The sequence below is a fragment of the Idiotropiscis lumnitzeri genome, chromosome 10, assembly GCF_059441095.1.
Source record: "Idiotropiscis lumnitzeri isolate Australia: NSW breed Sydney's pygmy pipehorse chromosome 10, RoL_Ilum_1.0, whole genome shotgun sequence".
In the NCBI taxonomy this organism is placed as follows: domain Eukaryota; kingdom Metazoa; phylum Chordata; class Actinopteri; order Syngnathiformes; family Syngnathidae; genus Idiotropiscis; species Idiotropiscis lumnitzeri.
Window position 1 is genome coordinate 2,104,145 of NC_142400.1, and position 13,280 is coordinate 2,117,424.

The window sequence follows — 13,280 nt, forward strand, 5'->3', positions numbered from 1 at the left end:
ACACAAAGAATGTAAGCCAGAGATGCAGAAGCCTGAAAGGGGAGCGGCTTAGGTCTTTGTGTGTGTGTGCGTGTGTGTGTGTGTGTGGGTTCACCTTGCCTGGAATGCGGTTGTCAGTGCGGCGTTCACGTGCTCGCTTTTTATCCAAGGCCAAAAAGCAAAATGCGGACATGTGGAGTATCAGTCGGGAGAGCAACGTTGATCCTTTTTTTTTTTTTTTAATTTATTTATTTATTTTTATTTTTTTTTTTCTCAAAAAGTGCAACAACATTTTGACTTACAAGTGCCCCAACTTGTGAGTTTTTTTCCAGTCAAAAGCCATTGCTCTGATTTTGTTTTTTTGTGTGTCACGATCCAAATTTTGAGTGAACGTTGTGCCACTCGTGTGTTGCAGGGTTGTCATAATTTTTCATTTGATTTTAGTTTGACCCTCGTGAGGAGATGTGGATCAGGTAAAGGATGGAGGGATAGATTTTGGTTTTGGTTTGATCAGGTTTTTGAGTTTAATGTAGTTTTATTTTGTCAAAAATGCTTTGTCTTTAAGTTTTAGTATTAGTTTTTTTTTTTATTTAAGGATCTTTTGCTGAGTGCCAGATAAAGAAAAAAAGGTCACTAATTATGGTGTAAGAAAGGAAAAAAAACTACAATTTTCAAACAACTGTTTGACCTTCCTTCTTCTTTACAGACACAATATCAAAATCTTTAATATCATTTATGATATTAAAATACAAATATAAGAATAAAGGTCTTTTTTTCTATAATTAAACTGAGTCAGTTTCATTCATTTATTTTTTTCAAAGTGTTTTTGTTTATATTTGGTGAGAGCAATTTTTTTTTTATTAGTTTCACCAAAAAATGGAGCAATTATGGTGCTTTCTTGGTATCACCCACTAGGCCACGCCCCTTAAAGACACACCAACACACCAAACACAGTACACAGTACAAGCATTTCATTTCCTTCTCATTTATCATATTTTGTTTTGCTTTATTTTGTAATAAATAGCAATTCTTTTCCGTCCGATACACGTTTGAGTATTAACTCATTGATATATAAAATTTATTTACCAAAATGTCCCAAAAAATTGCAAAGTAAAACCTTTCTTTCTGACGCAGATAAAGATTTGCGCAATCTGTCAATCAGCCGCAGTATAATGACAACTACTTGCCGGTATATAGAGAGACAACCACACACATTCACGTTTAAGGGCAATTTGGAGACTTCCACGAACCGAACATTTGTGTTTTTATAACGCGGGAGGAAGCCCGAATGAAGTCAAGTCGGGGTTATTTATATTCTTTAGCGCTCGGCTATGCCTCATAACTTCCTCTACAAGATGACACATCTGGAATCTTTCTGAAATCATGAGCTACTTGCCCCAGAAAATATAAATAAATGCGGAGTTTACAAATCTTCTGCTCTGGTTGGATTATTTATCAACATTGAACCTCTTCGATTATCATTTGGGACGCGTTCCAGACCTACGTGCGAAAATCGGCTTTATCGAGCGAGATCGTTAGACTTTAAACACGTTTTGATGCTGTTAAAAACATAATTCGGTCAAGGCAATGTTGCTTACGTTTGATAACGTCCCCGAAAAGATGATACATCTGAAATGTATGTCTTAACGAGCCGTTGGCCCCGGAAAATATAAATAAATACCCCGCCATAATATTAGTTGACAAATCTTCTACACTGTTGCGATTATTTAAACACTACATTCCAGTCAACACAAAATCTGTGATGGTGTGATCGTGCGTGAATGCCACGCAGCTGTGTGGACACTGGTGCTATTTAGCTGCAAAACTCCGCACCCCCCCTGTGCCACCAACATGTTAATTGCTGCCAGATGTTGGCGTCAGCTGCTGCCCACCGAGGACCCCCCGAGCACACCTGCCTCTTTGTCTCGCCGACTCCAATGAGAGCGATGGCAGGACCGCAGCAGAAGGAGGGCGGTTGCTATGGCAACAGGCAGGAAGTCGTACTTAAGCGGTTTCCTGTCGGCTTCCTCTTTATCGCGTAATGACATCTCACGAGGAAACATCAGCGGGCGTGCGGCAATATCAACAATATCTGGGTGTGTTTTCGTGTGTGTGAGTGCGCGTGCGCGTGTGGGTGTTTGAAATGCTGCCGTGCACTTTCGTATGTATATCTCCTGTTGTTACCATAACACCAATAAAATATTCAATAGCTGAAAAATGGGTCAAATAATAACTTGAGCACACCTTGGCTAAGTCCACTTTCACAGTGACTGGTGACGTCACAAGGGGGAGTGGTCTTTCTTATTAGTAGGTGTAAACACCTGTGCGTAAGCATTGTTTTGTTTGGATCGTGTGGTGGGGTGAGCATGGGAAAGAAACCTTTTGCTGGCCGTAAAATTCAGCGTAAAACTCATCAAGGAAAGCAACTGTGAGCGCACGTGTGGAATGGACTTGTGAGTGAAACAAACGTCGAACGTCGGCCAACTCGTGTTGCGGAGAGAGAGCTGATCAGTCCAAGAGTGCGACCTTGAAAGCAAAATGAAGTAAGTGCCTGTCATTTTCTTACGCTATGGATGCGCCTCTAGAAACAACAGTCAAGATAGCAATGATGCAATAGTTGGGATGCGCGTCATCAATGTTTCGACTCCCCTTGTCTTAGCCTGCCGTCACCTCATTTTAGTTCAACGCCACCACACATTTTATTCACAAACTTATTGTAAGCGTTAAGGGGCCAAACAGAAGTTATTTGCCATGTGTTTTTTTTTTTTTATTAATTGTCGAATTAATTAGTTATTGGAATTTTATTCTACCAAATTTCAGAATCGGCAAATAGGCATTGGCCATAGACAAAAAAATATATAAAATCAATTTTGGTCAGGACCTAGTAATTTCTTTTGAAGGTTGTTGCCGAGTGAGTGAGCTGCAGTTGGATATTCGTCTGCGTGAGAGCATCGGGATGTGAATTGTGGCTTTTTGTTTTACTTTTTTGTTAAAAGCAGTCCGCCAGAGAGTTTCGTGTGACGACAGCATTTTTCTGATCTCTGATTGGTCGGTTCACAGTTACTCAAGTTTGACTCATTAGGTTAAGCGAGGAGAGGACGATTGTTGGACATGATTAAAAACTCATTTTCAGGGCGGACTTTCAAAAAAAGTCATAATTAGCCGGACAATGCTTATCTGGCTGTCTTGTTTCACCCCACTCAAGGATTTTTTTTTTATCTCCACAACGGCAACAACTAGCTACCTTTGACCATAGAAAGCTAAGCTAGCAAAAGAAATAATTAGCATCTCTGAGTACATACAGAGCCCGCCAAGGGACAATTTGCTTTTGGCTTTTTTCTTTCTTTTTTTTTTTTTTTTTTGCCTTTTGTCATGTTGCTAGCTCGATAATGATTGTAAACATGATCCTGGTAAAGTGCTTTGGAGTTGCGTGTTGTAATGGAAGCTAAACAGTTGAATTATGAGCCACTTAGCATTTTGACCATGCGAAATTTTCCATTGGAAGCTTAATCAAATAATGTAACCTGTTTTTATAGTATGAAACATCTGTTTAATTAATTAATGAAATGTATTAGAATGATAATTATATACTAATAAATTATTAAAATAAGCTATTGGATATATTTTATTTCTTACTTTTTTTTGTGTGCGTGCCATTGCCCAATAATCTGTTTAAGGAATCGAATGTGGTTCTTGAGTAGAAAAAAATATTTCCTGTAAATGATGTCAACACAAGCGCAGTTGCTGTACATCCATGTTTTTATAAATGCACTCCAGCATTTACAATAAGAAGCAGAATATCTCACTCAATGTAAGCGTCATTGTAATAATTTGTCTACTTTCAACAAGTCTATAATCAAGTCGATTTAGAAAGCTACTAGTGCGTGACATGTCAAATAGTTTGGCCTAATAGTGTCATTTTTAGTTATGTGCGAGTTGACCAAAAGTGTCACTAGAGTGGAATATGTCTGCCAACTGAACTGTTGTTAGCTCCAAGTGCAAATCCAGGTTATAAAGAAGTTACTAGTAAGACCCAGTTGTTCTGCCTTGGGCGCTAGTGATGGCAAAATGAAGCTTCAAATTTGCTTCAAGAACCAGTTGATGTATTTTTTAGTCCTCTAGATGGCACTGTTGGTTTAAATAAAGTCAAGTTGGTGTGCTTTCAGCCCAGAGACTGCCATCTACAGGAGTCCAGAAATACTACAACTGGTTCATGAAGCAGATTTGAAGTTTCATTGAGCCACGATTGGGCGCTACACGATGACATCATCATGGCGTCCAGTTGCTACGACTCACAGGAGGCAACACGAGGCGCTCCTTATGGGCAGGTTGGCGGGCAGCTTGGCGTACTGCTGCCTGAAGCTGTTCCTCTTCATGTTGAGGATGGGTCCCGGGTTGTCAGGGTCTTCGATGGGCGGCGCCAACTCCGACGCCGCGTTCCCCAGCCCCGCCTCAGCCTTGGCGCTCTTGTTGTTCTTCGTCTTTTTGGACTTCTCCTTCTCCTGGAACTCTCCCGGCGCGGCCACGGGCTCGCCGGCGCCCTCGGGCAGCGGCAGGCTATCCGGGGGGAGGTCGTTGGGGCTCGGTTTGCCCTCCGCTTGCTCCTCGCCGCCGCTGATAGGCTGGCTGGATGCCATTTGCTTGGCGTTGGTGCTTGTGGAACTGAAACGACGCGTGTTGCCGTTGAAAAATCAATTTGGGATGAACGGTCCTTCTGAAGTATTCTACTCACTCATTGGAGCTTTTATCTTCCGAGTCCTTTTGCTCGCTGCTGTAACGCAACTCTGCCGGAGTCTTGAAGGAAAGATCTTTCTTTCCCTTCAGCCAGTATGTCTTCATGTAGCCTTTACCCTGCCACACATCGTGTTAGCTCGTCAGTACTTCGGTAGAATTGAACATGCTGCGTCATCGGAAATAAATTAAGAGTGGAGCAGCTAAAAAAAATAAAATAAAGCTCACCACGTACGACAAACATGACCAACATTCGCTGCTGTCGCGTTCAAAAATGAGGCAGACGGTTTAGTAAATATCGTAACGCTATTCACATTTTGAAGGTTAACACTACTATTATTATTTAAATATTCATGCGATTGAAATGCATTGCAAATAAAAGTTAAATTAATTGCAGTTAAACATTAAAAAAAACACGTTCTTAAAGTGCAAAGTTAGTGTCCTTAAAAAAACTCAATTGTAGTGTGCAAACATTTACTGTAAAAATACGATTAAAATAAATAATAAATAAAATATAAAAAATAATAAAAATAATTAATAAAAAATAATTAATAATTAATAAATAAATAAATCATTTGTTTGTTCTTAAAGATGAAATGCATAGGTCCTGTACTTACAAATAAATACAACAAAACTGTTCTGGGGGAAAAAATGTTCTGTGCATGAAAAAAAAAAAATTACTGCACTGGATCAAATTAAGTTTAAAAAAAAAAAAATTACTTATTTGTTATTAAAGATGAAATGTGCATATTTTGTAGTTAAAAGTGAAATACAATCTAAACGACGTGAAATTATTCAAAATAAATCGAGAGACAAAGTGGCGTCATTGGCACGATTGCTGAACTGCACGGAAAAAATGTTGACCTTGACAAAGATCTTGCCCCTTTCCTCGATGATGTACGGCTCGTGCTCCAGGTGGTCTTTGGTGGTCTGGCTGATGTGAATCTGCATACCCTGCTCTCACACACACACACACATCATTTACGACTTATTTTGTGAACCCCAAGATGGAGATTGGGCGATAGATTTCAATGCAGTCACCACGCCGTTGCTCTCCATCCTGGAGGCGGTGTTGACCGTATCACCAAAGAGACAATAGCGAGGCATCTTCAGGCCCACCACGCCGGCCACCACCATGCCTGAGTGGACACCTGCAACGCAGCGCAGCGCAGCCGATGTCGCAACAAACCAAAGTGGAAACGACCAACACGCTCCAGTGGCGCCACTCACCCACTCGGATCTGGATGTTGTCCCCGGTGGACGGGTCCTTCAGATGGTCGATGGAGCTCAACATGTCCAGCGCCATGTCGCAGATGTGATGCGCGTGGAACGTGGTCTTGTTGGGCACGCCCGCCACCACCATGTAGGCGTCACGGATGGTTTCCACCTGCACCCAACGTCAAGCAGACCGTCGTGAGCGTCATGGCGTCGATCGATGGACGGCGGGGCTCCACCTTGTACACGTTGTGCTTCTCGCTGAGCGTGTCGAAGACGATGTAGATCTCATTGAGCATGTCCACCACCTGCATGGGAGTAATGTGGATGCAGATCTCGTTGAACTTGACCACGTCGCTGAACAGGATGGTCACGTCGGGGAAGACCTGGAACGTACCGACCCGAGTCGGGTCATTTCGTTGACATGCGACTTTTCTAACCCCGCTGACATTGTTGAATGATCACGGTCGCGGATCTTGCACCCCCCCAAAAAAAACACCCAAGAGTCAGCAACCACGTCACCAGAGGCGGTCGCGGTTGGTCTAAGTCGCGGTTCATGGACGTCACGGCCCACCTGGCACGTCTCCAGGGCGGTGATTCCCTTCCTGAGACGGTCGGCCACCGCTTTGGGGATCATGGCGTACAGCAAGGAGTCTCCTCGTTTCTTCTCCTCGTCCAGCTTCTTGATGATCTCTTGCAGCTGCGCGTACTTTTGTTGCTCCTGCAAAGACAATCACATGGTTACGTTATACCGGAGTTGTCGCTTCTTTTCTGTTCCGTTAAGTCAAGTGGACTGGAAGCGAAATTATCTACAAGGATTCATCTGGTCAGTAAATAAACCCCAAAGTTCCACTAATATAAAAAATTTTCGTGTGCAAAATTATAATTTTTTGAAAAGAAAATTCTACATTTTTTTTCTTATCTTTCTAATCTTTCGGTAAAAAACATCCGTTGTTCGAAAAACTTTGCGGAAATTATATTTTTTTCAGAAATGAAAAACGTTTTTTTTTCTAATTAAACGAGTTAAAAGAAGTCAAAACTTTAATTCTAACTAAATGCATAACTGAAAAAAAACAGAAAAAATCAACTAAGACATTTTTTTCTAAGTGATCATTTTTTCCGACAATACTCAACATTTGTTTACTTCACAACTCTTTTAGAGGGATTTAATTTTTTTTCTGTAAAGCATTTTCCAGCGAAAATATGCAAATGTTTACCTAAATTACGCAACTTTTTGGCTGAAATTTAAAAATGTACTTTTTTTTTTTTTTACCTGAAAATAACATTTTTATATTAATTATTATCAGTTATGTTTTTTTTTTTTCCATCATCATTTGCGAACAACTGGATGCCCAGTACACAAAAAAAAAAAAGCTTGTGTGTCCTTTCACTTTCGATTCCTCCTGACCTGATCCAAGGCGAGCTGCAGCTCGGCCGACTGCTGCGTCCCGGCCAGGATCAGTTCTCTGCTAGAATCGTGCAGGTTCAAGTCGTTGACGTAGACGCCCATCTTGATCATGTCCTCCACCGTCTCGATGCTGCAAAAGTGTCGACGAGGTCACCTCGAGGCCGACAACGGGGCGCGGGGGCGCGGCCGGGCTTACATGGGCGTTCCCAAGAAGATCAGCGAGTCCCACTGGGGGACATACTTCATCTGGCCCTTCAGGTGCAAAGGCTTTTTCGGGGGCTCTCGCATATCCTCAAAGATGGTCTCGCTGCATTTGCCTGAGAGGAAGGCGACGGAACGTAAATCCTCGCGTGCGCTTTGTTCTATTTTTTTTCCACTTTGTCTTACCCGTGACGGTCTGAAAGGCCAGCAGCTCGATGTCTTCGCCTCCAGAGTTGGCGGCGCTGTTGTACTGTGCCAGACTGCTGCTGTACTCCTGATCCGTTTCTTTCATCTCCTCAGACTTTTGTTCTACACGGACCGCCAAACAGTCACAAAACGCGTTTTTAATTTCTCATCATGATGTCATAGCAACATGCTAAAGATGTCTTGGCATGTTGTGAGATCCAAGCGTGATGTCATTAGCATGATGTCGTCTCCTGATGTTGTGGCGTGCGAGCATTAGAGAATGAAGCTTCAAATGTGCTTCATGAACCAGTTGTAGTACTTCTGGACTCCTGTAGATGGCACTTCAAACCCTTTAACTCATTCGCTACCATTGACGGCTATAGACGTACTTTCATTTTACCTGGGCTGGCAGTGAAGGGGTTAATTAAACCAACAGTGCCATCTAGAGGACTCAAAAATACAACAACTGGTTCATGAAGCAAATTTGAAGCTTCAGTTTCCCATCGCTAGCGATCATAGCATAAAATTGTCTTGACATCAGAGTGTGATTTCCCATCACGGCAGACGCTTTTTTTCTTTTTTTTTTTTTTTTTTTTTGTCGTCTTGGAGGCGGATATTTGAAGCCGATATTGATTTCTAGAAAAAGGGCTAAAATGGTGGCAAAATTTTGAAAAATTAAAACTCCCAAATTTTATTTATGAAACTACTAGTGATTAACATGTGAAGCTTTTTTTTTTTTTTTTGATCTTAGAAAATAAACAATTTTGTTGTAGTAGACTATTTATTAAAATTTTGGCAAAGTGTCGCTATACCTTCCTCTGCTCACGAGACCTCCCCCATAGTGCGTGTGAAAAAAGCAAACGTTATCTTACTGCTGATTGGCTGCACAAGTAACCAATCTGTGTGTGGGCCGCAAGCACACCAGAGAAGAGATGTTTGCTGCATCGAGCCAAAATAAAGCAGCCTATAATTTACCGCCCTTGAAAGTTAAAAAAATGGTCAGATGCCGATAATCAGCAAGATGCCAAATATCAGCCCCAATAATCGGCCCGGCGGCTAATTGGTCAATCACTAGTCCACATCATTGTCGCGCTACAATCTCGCGTTACATTCTCATGCTATGATGTCGTGCTAGCTCACGGGAGCTCCTCCCCCAAACTTTCCCCAACTCATTCTGTGCTTTTCCGATGCCGTACCTCTTTCTTCTTCTCTCTTGTCCTTCTCGCTCTCCTCTTTCTCTTCGTGTTCCTCCTTGTTCAGTTTGGGAATGTTCACTTTTTGTTTGCTCTCCACCACTGCTTTAGACAGCAGCTCAAACACATTGTTCAGGTGGGTGTAGATCTGAAGGAGAAATCGCGAGGGGTGAATTCGTTACTGAGCAGCCAGGACAGCGCGCTAACGGCGCTAACGGCGCTAACGGCGCGGTCCGACACTCACGTTGTCCCAGCTGAACTCCAGCATGGGCCTGACCAGGGTGAACTCCTCGTTCACCTTCTTGCCCTGGAGGTCAGAGAAGACCTCTTTGAGGCCGTCGCCAATGCGGTACATGGTCATGTCGCGGCGGAAGATTACGCTGAAGGGGAACATGTCAAAAAAGATACCTCGCTTCATGGGAAGCTTCTCATAGCTCGGCGCCGTCTTTTGCTGCGGCATGCGGTGCTTGAAGGCCGCGTTGTCAAAGTTCATCTTATACACCTGACGGGACGGGCACAGCGCAACCGTTATCGTCATCCCGAGACGTACTGAATCGCAACGCACCACAATATAGCGAACACCCCCCTGCCCTCGCTAATATTTTTGGCGTTTCTGTGACGTTGATGATGACCACGACGTACTCGTCATGGACTACGTACGTACCACATAAGTCATCTTCTCCGTCTCCTCCTTGGACAAGATCTCCACTTCGATGTCTGTGTTGTAAAACTGACGCCCCACCTGGGACAGCTGACCTGCAGGGGGCGTCAACGCATGTCAGAACTCGTCAACCTGCGATTGGCTGGCAACCTGTCCAGAGTGTGCCCCACCAACTGCCCGAAGACCGCTGGGATAGGCTGCGGCTTCCCCCCCCCCGACCGGTGATGAACCCGAGAGTTACTGATCTCATGTCTTTGCGGCGCACATGAGTGTCATGGTGTTGTGAAGAAGTGGCGCGACCTTTGACAAACTGCGTGAATCCTTTGCGTGTGCTTCGGTAGTGCAGCGTCAGACTGGTCTCGCACTCCTCCTCCACGCAGAAGCTGGGCGGTTGCACTTTGGGGAAAGAGAAGCGGAAATACTCGTGCAGGTTGTCCAGCTCGTTGATGAAGTCGCGCACGTTACGACCCAAAACCTACGAAAAGACGGCGTCACACTTTGGTCTTTGATCTTCTGATCGCTGTCTGATGCAAGCCGCATATTTTACTTTAGCAAAAAAAAAAAGAAAAATCTCGCAGCAGAACCCCAACACAAAGTGGATGCTCGGGGTAATTATGTACCTTACTGCCATCTAGTGGAAGAACATTGAAGTGTTCTGCCAGTGTCTGTACTTCAAGTAAAGGAAAAACTAAATTCTTTTCCGACCAATTTAGTCAAATTGGACAATTTCCTTTTGTCACACCGAACGCGCTCAGTGGTCAGGAATCAAATGAATTTGAATCAATTTAATAGCTTTAATTTAAGGTTGGCTCACCTTGAGGATGCGCTCGTAGCCGTAATTTCCGATCCTCTTCACCATGTAGACGCCGAAAGCGTACATCAGCTCGTCGTGCGTCTTTCCCAAAACTTCGCCCGCCGCCTTGGCCAAACGCAGGATCAGATTGTCACTGTGGGGGGGAGATGCTATGTTAGTTTGTCCTCTTGTTAGTTGCTCACACTTAGTCAGTCAATTAGTTGCTTCACTGATAGATGGTCAGTGAGTCAATTCGAGTCGTTAATCACTTGGTTAGTCATTCACTTTTTTTGTCAGACAGTCTTTTAGTTAACTAGTCAGTTAGCCGAAAGACACTCACTAGGTCAGTTAGTTAATTAGGTAGTCAGTCGTTTAGTTATTCAGTCAGCCGTCGGTAACTAAGTCACGTTTAGTCAGTCAGTCATTCAGTTAGTTGATAGACGATTAGTGACTCAGTCAGATATGATCTAGTCAGTTGGTTAATTAATCAGTGAGTCATTTGGTTTTGCTATTTTGATCTTGTCATTTGGGTAGTTAGTTACTCATTGGGGTAGTCATCACGTCAGTTAGTCCCTTATTTAGTCGGACGGTTAGTCAGTTGGTCAGGTTGTCGTTTGTTTAGTTGGTTTGCTAACTAGTTAGTGAGTGAACTATTTGGGAAATAACTCTTTTGGTTAGTTAGTAACTCATTTAGTCCGTCGGTTGGTTAGTCCTTTAGGTAGTCAATTGTTTAGTAAGTCGTTTAGTTATTAGTAAGATAGTTAATCAGTTGGTTTGTTAGCTAACTAGTTGGAAAAGGAGTTCATTATTCAGTGAGGCATTTACCATTTCCGTCAGTTGGTGAGTTCTTAAGGGATTTAGTTAGTCATTTAGTCGGTTAGTTGCTGAGTCTGTCTTTGGGTTAATTACCCAGTTGGTTAGTCAAGCATTTCACCAGCCACCCAGTTCTTTAACCAGTCATTTGTTTAGTTAGTTGGTTAAGTCTGTCAGTCAGCTGATTTTATTTATTTATTTATTTTTTGTCGCTCGGTCAGCTACTTTTTCAGTCAATCATTAGACAAGACAACAAATGAGTTTTTATCCTCATGACCTACTTGTACATCTGATGCCTGACAAACTTGAGGTGCGGGATCTCGGCTCGGTTCTCAATCAGCCGCCACACGTCCTCGCCGTAGGACTCGTTGATGTAGTCGTTGACCGCTTCCAGGTACAGGCCGTACATCTTGGCGGCGCTGGTGGCGCTAGGGACCTCCGTATCGCTACCTGACTTAACTGCTCAGCTGAGGGGAGAACACAATTGGGGGATGGGGGGGGGCGGGCGTCCGCTGACGGGACCGACTGTACCGGTGGCAGTCCTCGGATGGACCGGAGAGAGATCGGGCTCACCTCAGTGTTGCTCAACCTCATGAAAATATCAGCCACCGTTTCAAAACTGATCCATTTGGAGGTGGGCGGAAATAAAATCAAGTTGATACTAAAGTGGTGGAGGTGGCGGCGTACAACCTGCAAAGGCTCAGACCTCTGTCGTCTCAGGCTGTGAGTGTGTGAGGCTAAAGCTCAGAGCAGACCACCGCTCGCCGAGACCACCTGCACATGACAGGTACACACACACACACACACACACGGACACTTGAGTGTCAGGTCAACGGGTGAGCAGGTCCAAAATAGACCAAGTGTGTTTGTGGCAGCTGCCAAACAAAACAAATGCCGCCCAACACAATCAAGTCTTAATCGTTGCAGTCAAACAGTGACCGAGTGAAATAATTAGGAACTAATTAACTTAACCACTTTTGACTGACTGGTTAAATTAGTGACTGACTGAATAACGACTAAAGGGATGGACTTAATTAACTGACTGAACTAAAGCAAGTTAATGGAATACAACGAAACGACTTCAAACCACACACTCGCGTTTTGCGTCAATTATTGGTCCTCAAGCTGAACATTTTCTATCAATTGTGAAATGGTGTCGTTAAACTGCACACTTGACATGAAATGTTAATTCGTGTTTTTGTGCACGTTCTCTGTCAAAAGGTACACCAATTCATCCAATCATGTTAAAAGATATAAAAATATCTTTATTAGGTTGTATGGTGCTGTGAGCTGTCTGTTAGTTTGTAGAACTTTAATTGTGATGAAAATATGATTTGAATCAAATCGTTTTGCTTTAAAGCATACTAACAAACGTACTAAATCATCTTTTATTTATATATTTTTGAAGGAAATACTGACGAGTTCTTCCATATTTTAAAATGACAAAAAGAAACTCAAGACATCATGTAGCCACTTGAATTGAGCCGCATCATATTGAATCAAAACTGAATGGAATCCTCCTTTCAATCGCCCCCCTTTAGTGTTTGCGTTGGGGCTCCACTAGGGGGCACTGTTGACACAGCTTGGTTGTCGCGTCTGCAGAGGAAGGCACCAGTTAAACGTGCGAAGAAAAACACGACGAGTGTCTGAGTGACCTTTTTGGCAACGGGAGGTATGTGAGAGGTTAGAACATGCAGAATATGTGCTTCTCATGCGCGCGCGCACGCACACGCACAAGACATGTACAGCGTGAACCTTCACCATTGGAAGGGTTTGCGACTAAGCAATTCAAGTGTAATTAGGCAAAATAAAACACGCACGCGCGCGCGCACACACACGCGCACACACACACACACACGACCCCATTCGTGTCTCAGTGTATTTGGAGTCAGTTGCTCCTTGAAAGTGTTCTCATTTTGTATTTGATCTTTTTGTCTCGTTTATCGAGTTTGCCCCCAGTGACAAGGTGTCATGAGCCAAGAGACTTTAGCACTTTAAGCTTCTGATTTTTAGTGCTTTGTGAGACATGTTAGTGTTAGCTTGTTGCTAGCTAACAATTTAGCTTGATTGCTTTTCCTTTTTAAAATGTCTTTTTTTAGC

General features: G+C 43.2%; 1 protein-coding gene across 1 annotated transcript; it reads right to left on the minus strand.

The window, feature by feature from the left end:
- Positions 1-3,777: 3,777 nt before the first annotated feature.
- On the minus strand, positions 3,778-11,855 carry LOC148328559 (soluble guanylate cyclase 88E-like). Its single transcript, XM_088306796.1, has 17 exons — positions 11,754-11,855; positions 11,462-11,647; positions 10,389-10,521; positions 9,875-10,049; positions 9,578-9,669; positions 9,158-9,415; positions 8,917-9,061; positions 7,721-7,843; positions 7,530-7,650; positions 7,334-7,463; positions 6,500-6,646; positions 6,165-6,311; positions 5,941-6,097; positions 5,752-5,861; positions 5,575-5,664; positions 4,712-4,830; positions 3,778-4,641 (listed from the first exon to the last, which is right to left on the minus strand). Exons 2-17 carry the CDS (start codon positions 11,587-11,589, stop codon positions 4,272-4,274), a joined length of 2,445 nt encoding a protein of 814 aa, XP_088162922.1. The 5' UTR covers positions 11,590-11,647; positions 11,754-11,855; the 3' UTR covers positions 3,778-4,271.
- Between the last annotated feature and the right edge of the window lie 1,425 nt (positions 11,856-13,280).

Coding starts and splice junctions, on each gene's coding strand:
- LOC148328559 (XM_088306796.1), bottom strand. CDS start 11,589: ATGTACGGCCTGTACCTGGAAGCGGTCAACGACTACATCAACGAGTCC. Junction 9,416..9,577: donor CGGAGAAGATGACTTATGTG/GTACGTACGTAG, acceptor CCGTCCCGTCAG/GTGTATAAGATGAACTTTGA. Junction 5,665..5,751: donor GGATGGAGAGCAACGGCGTG/GTGACTGCATTG, acceptor GTGTGAGAGCAG/GGTATGCAGATTCACATCAG.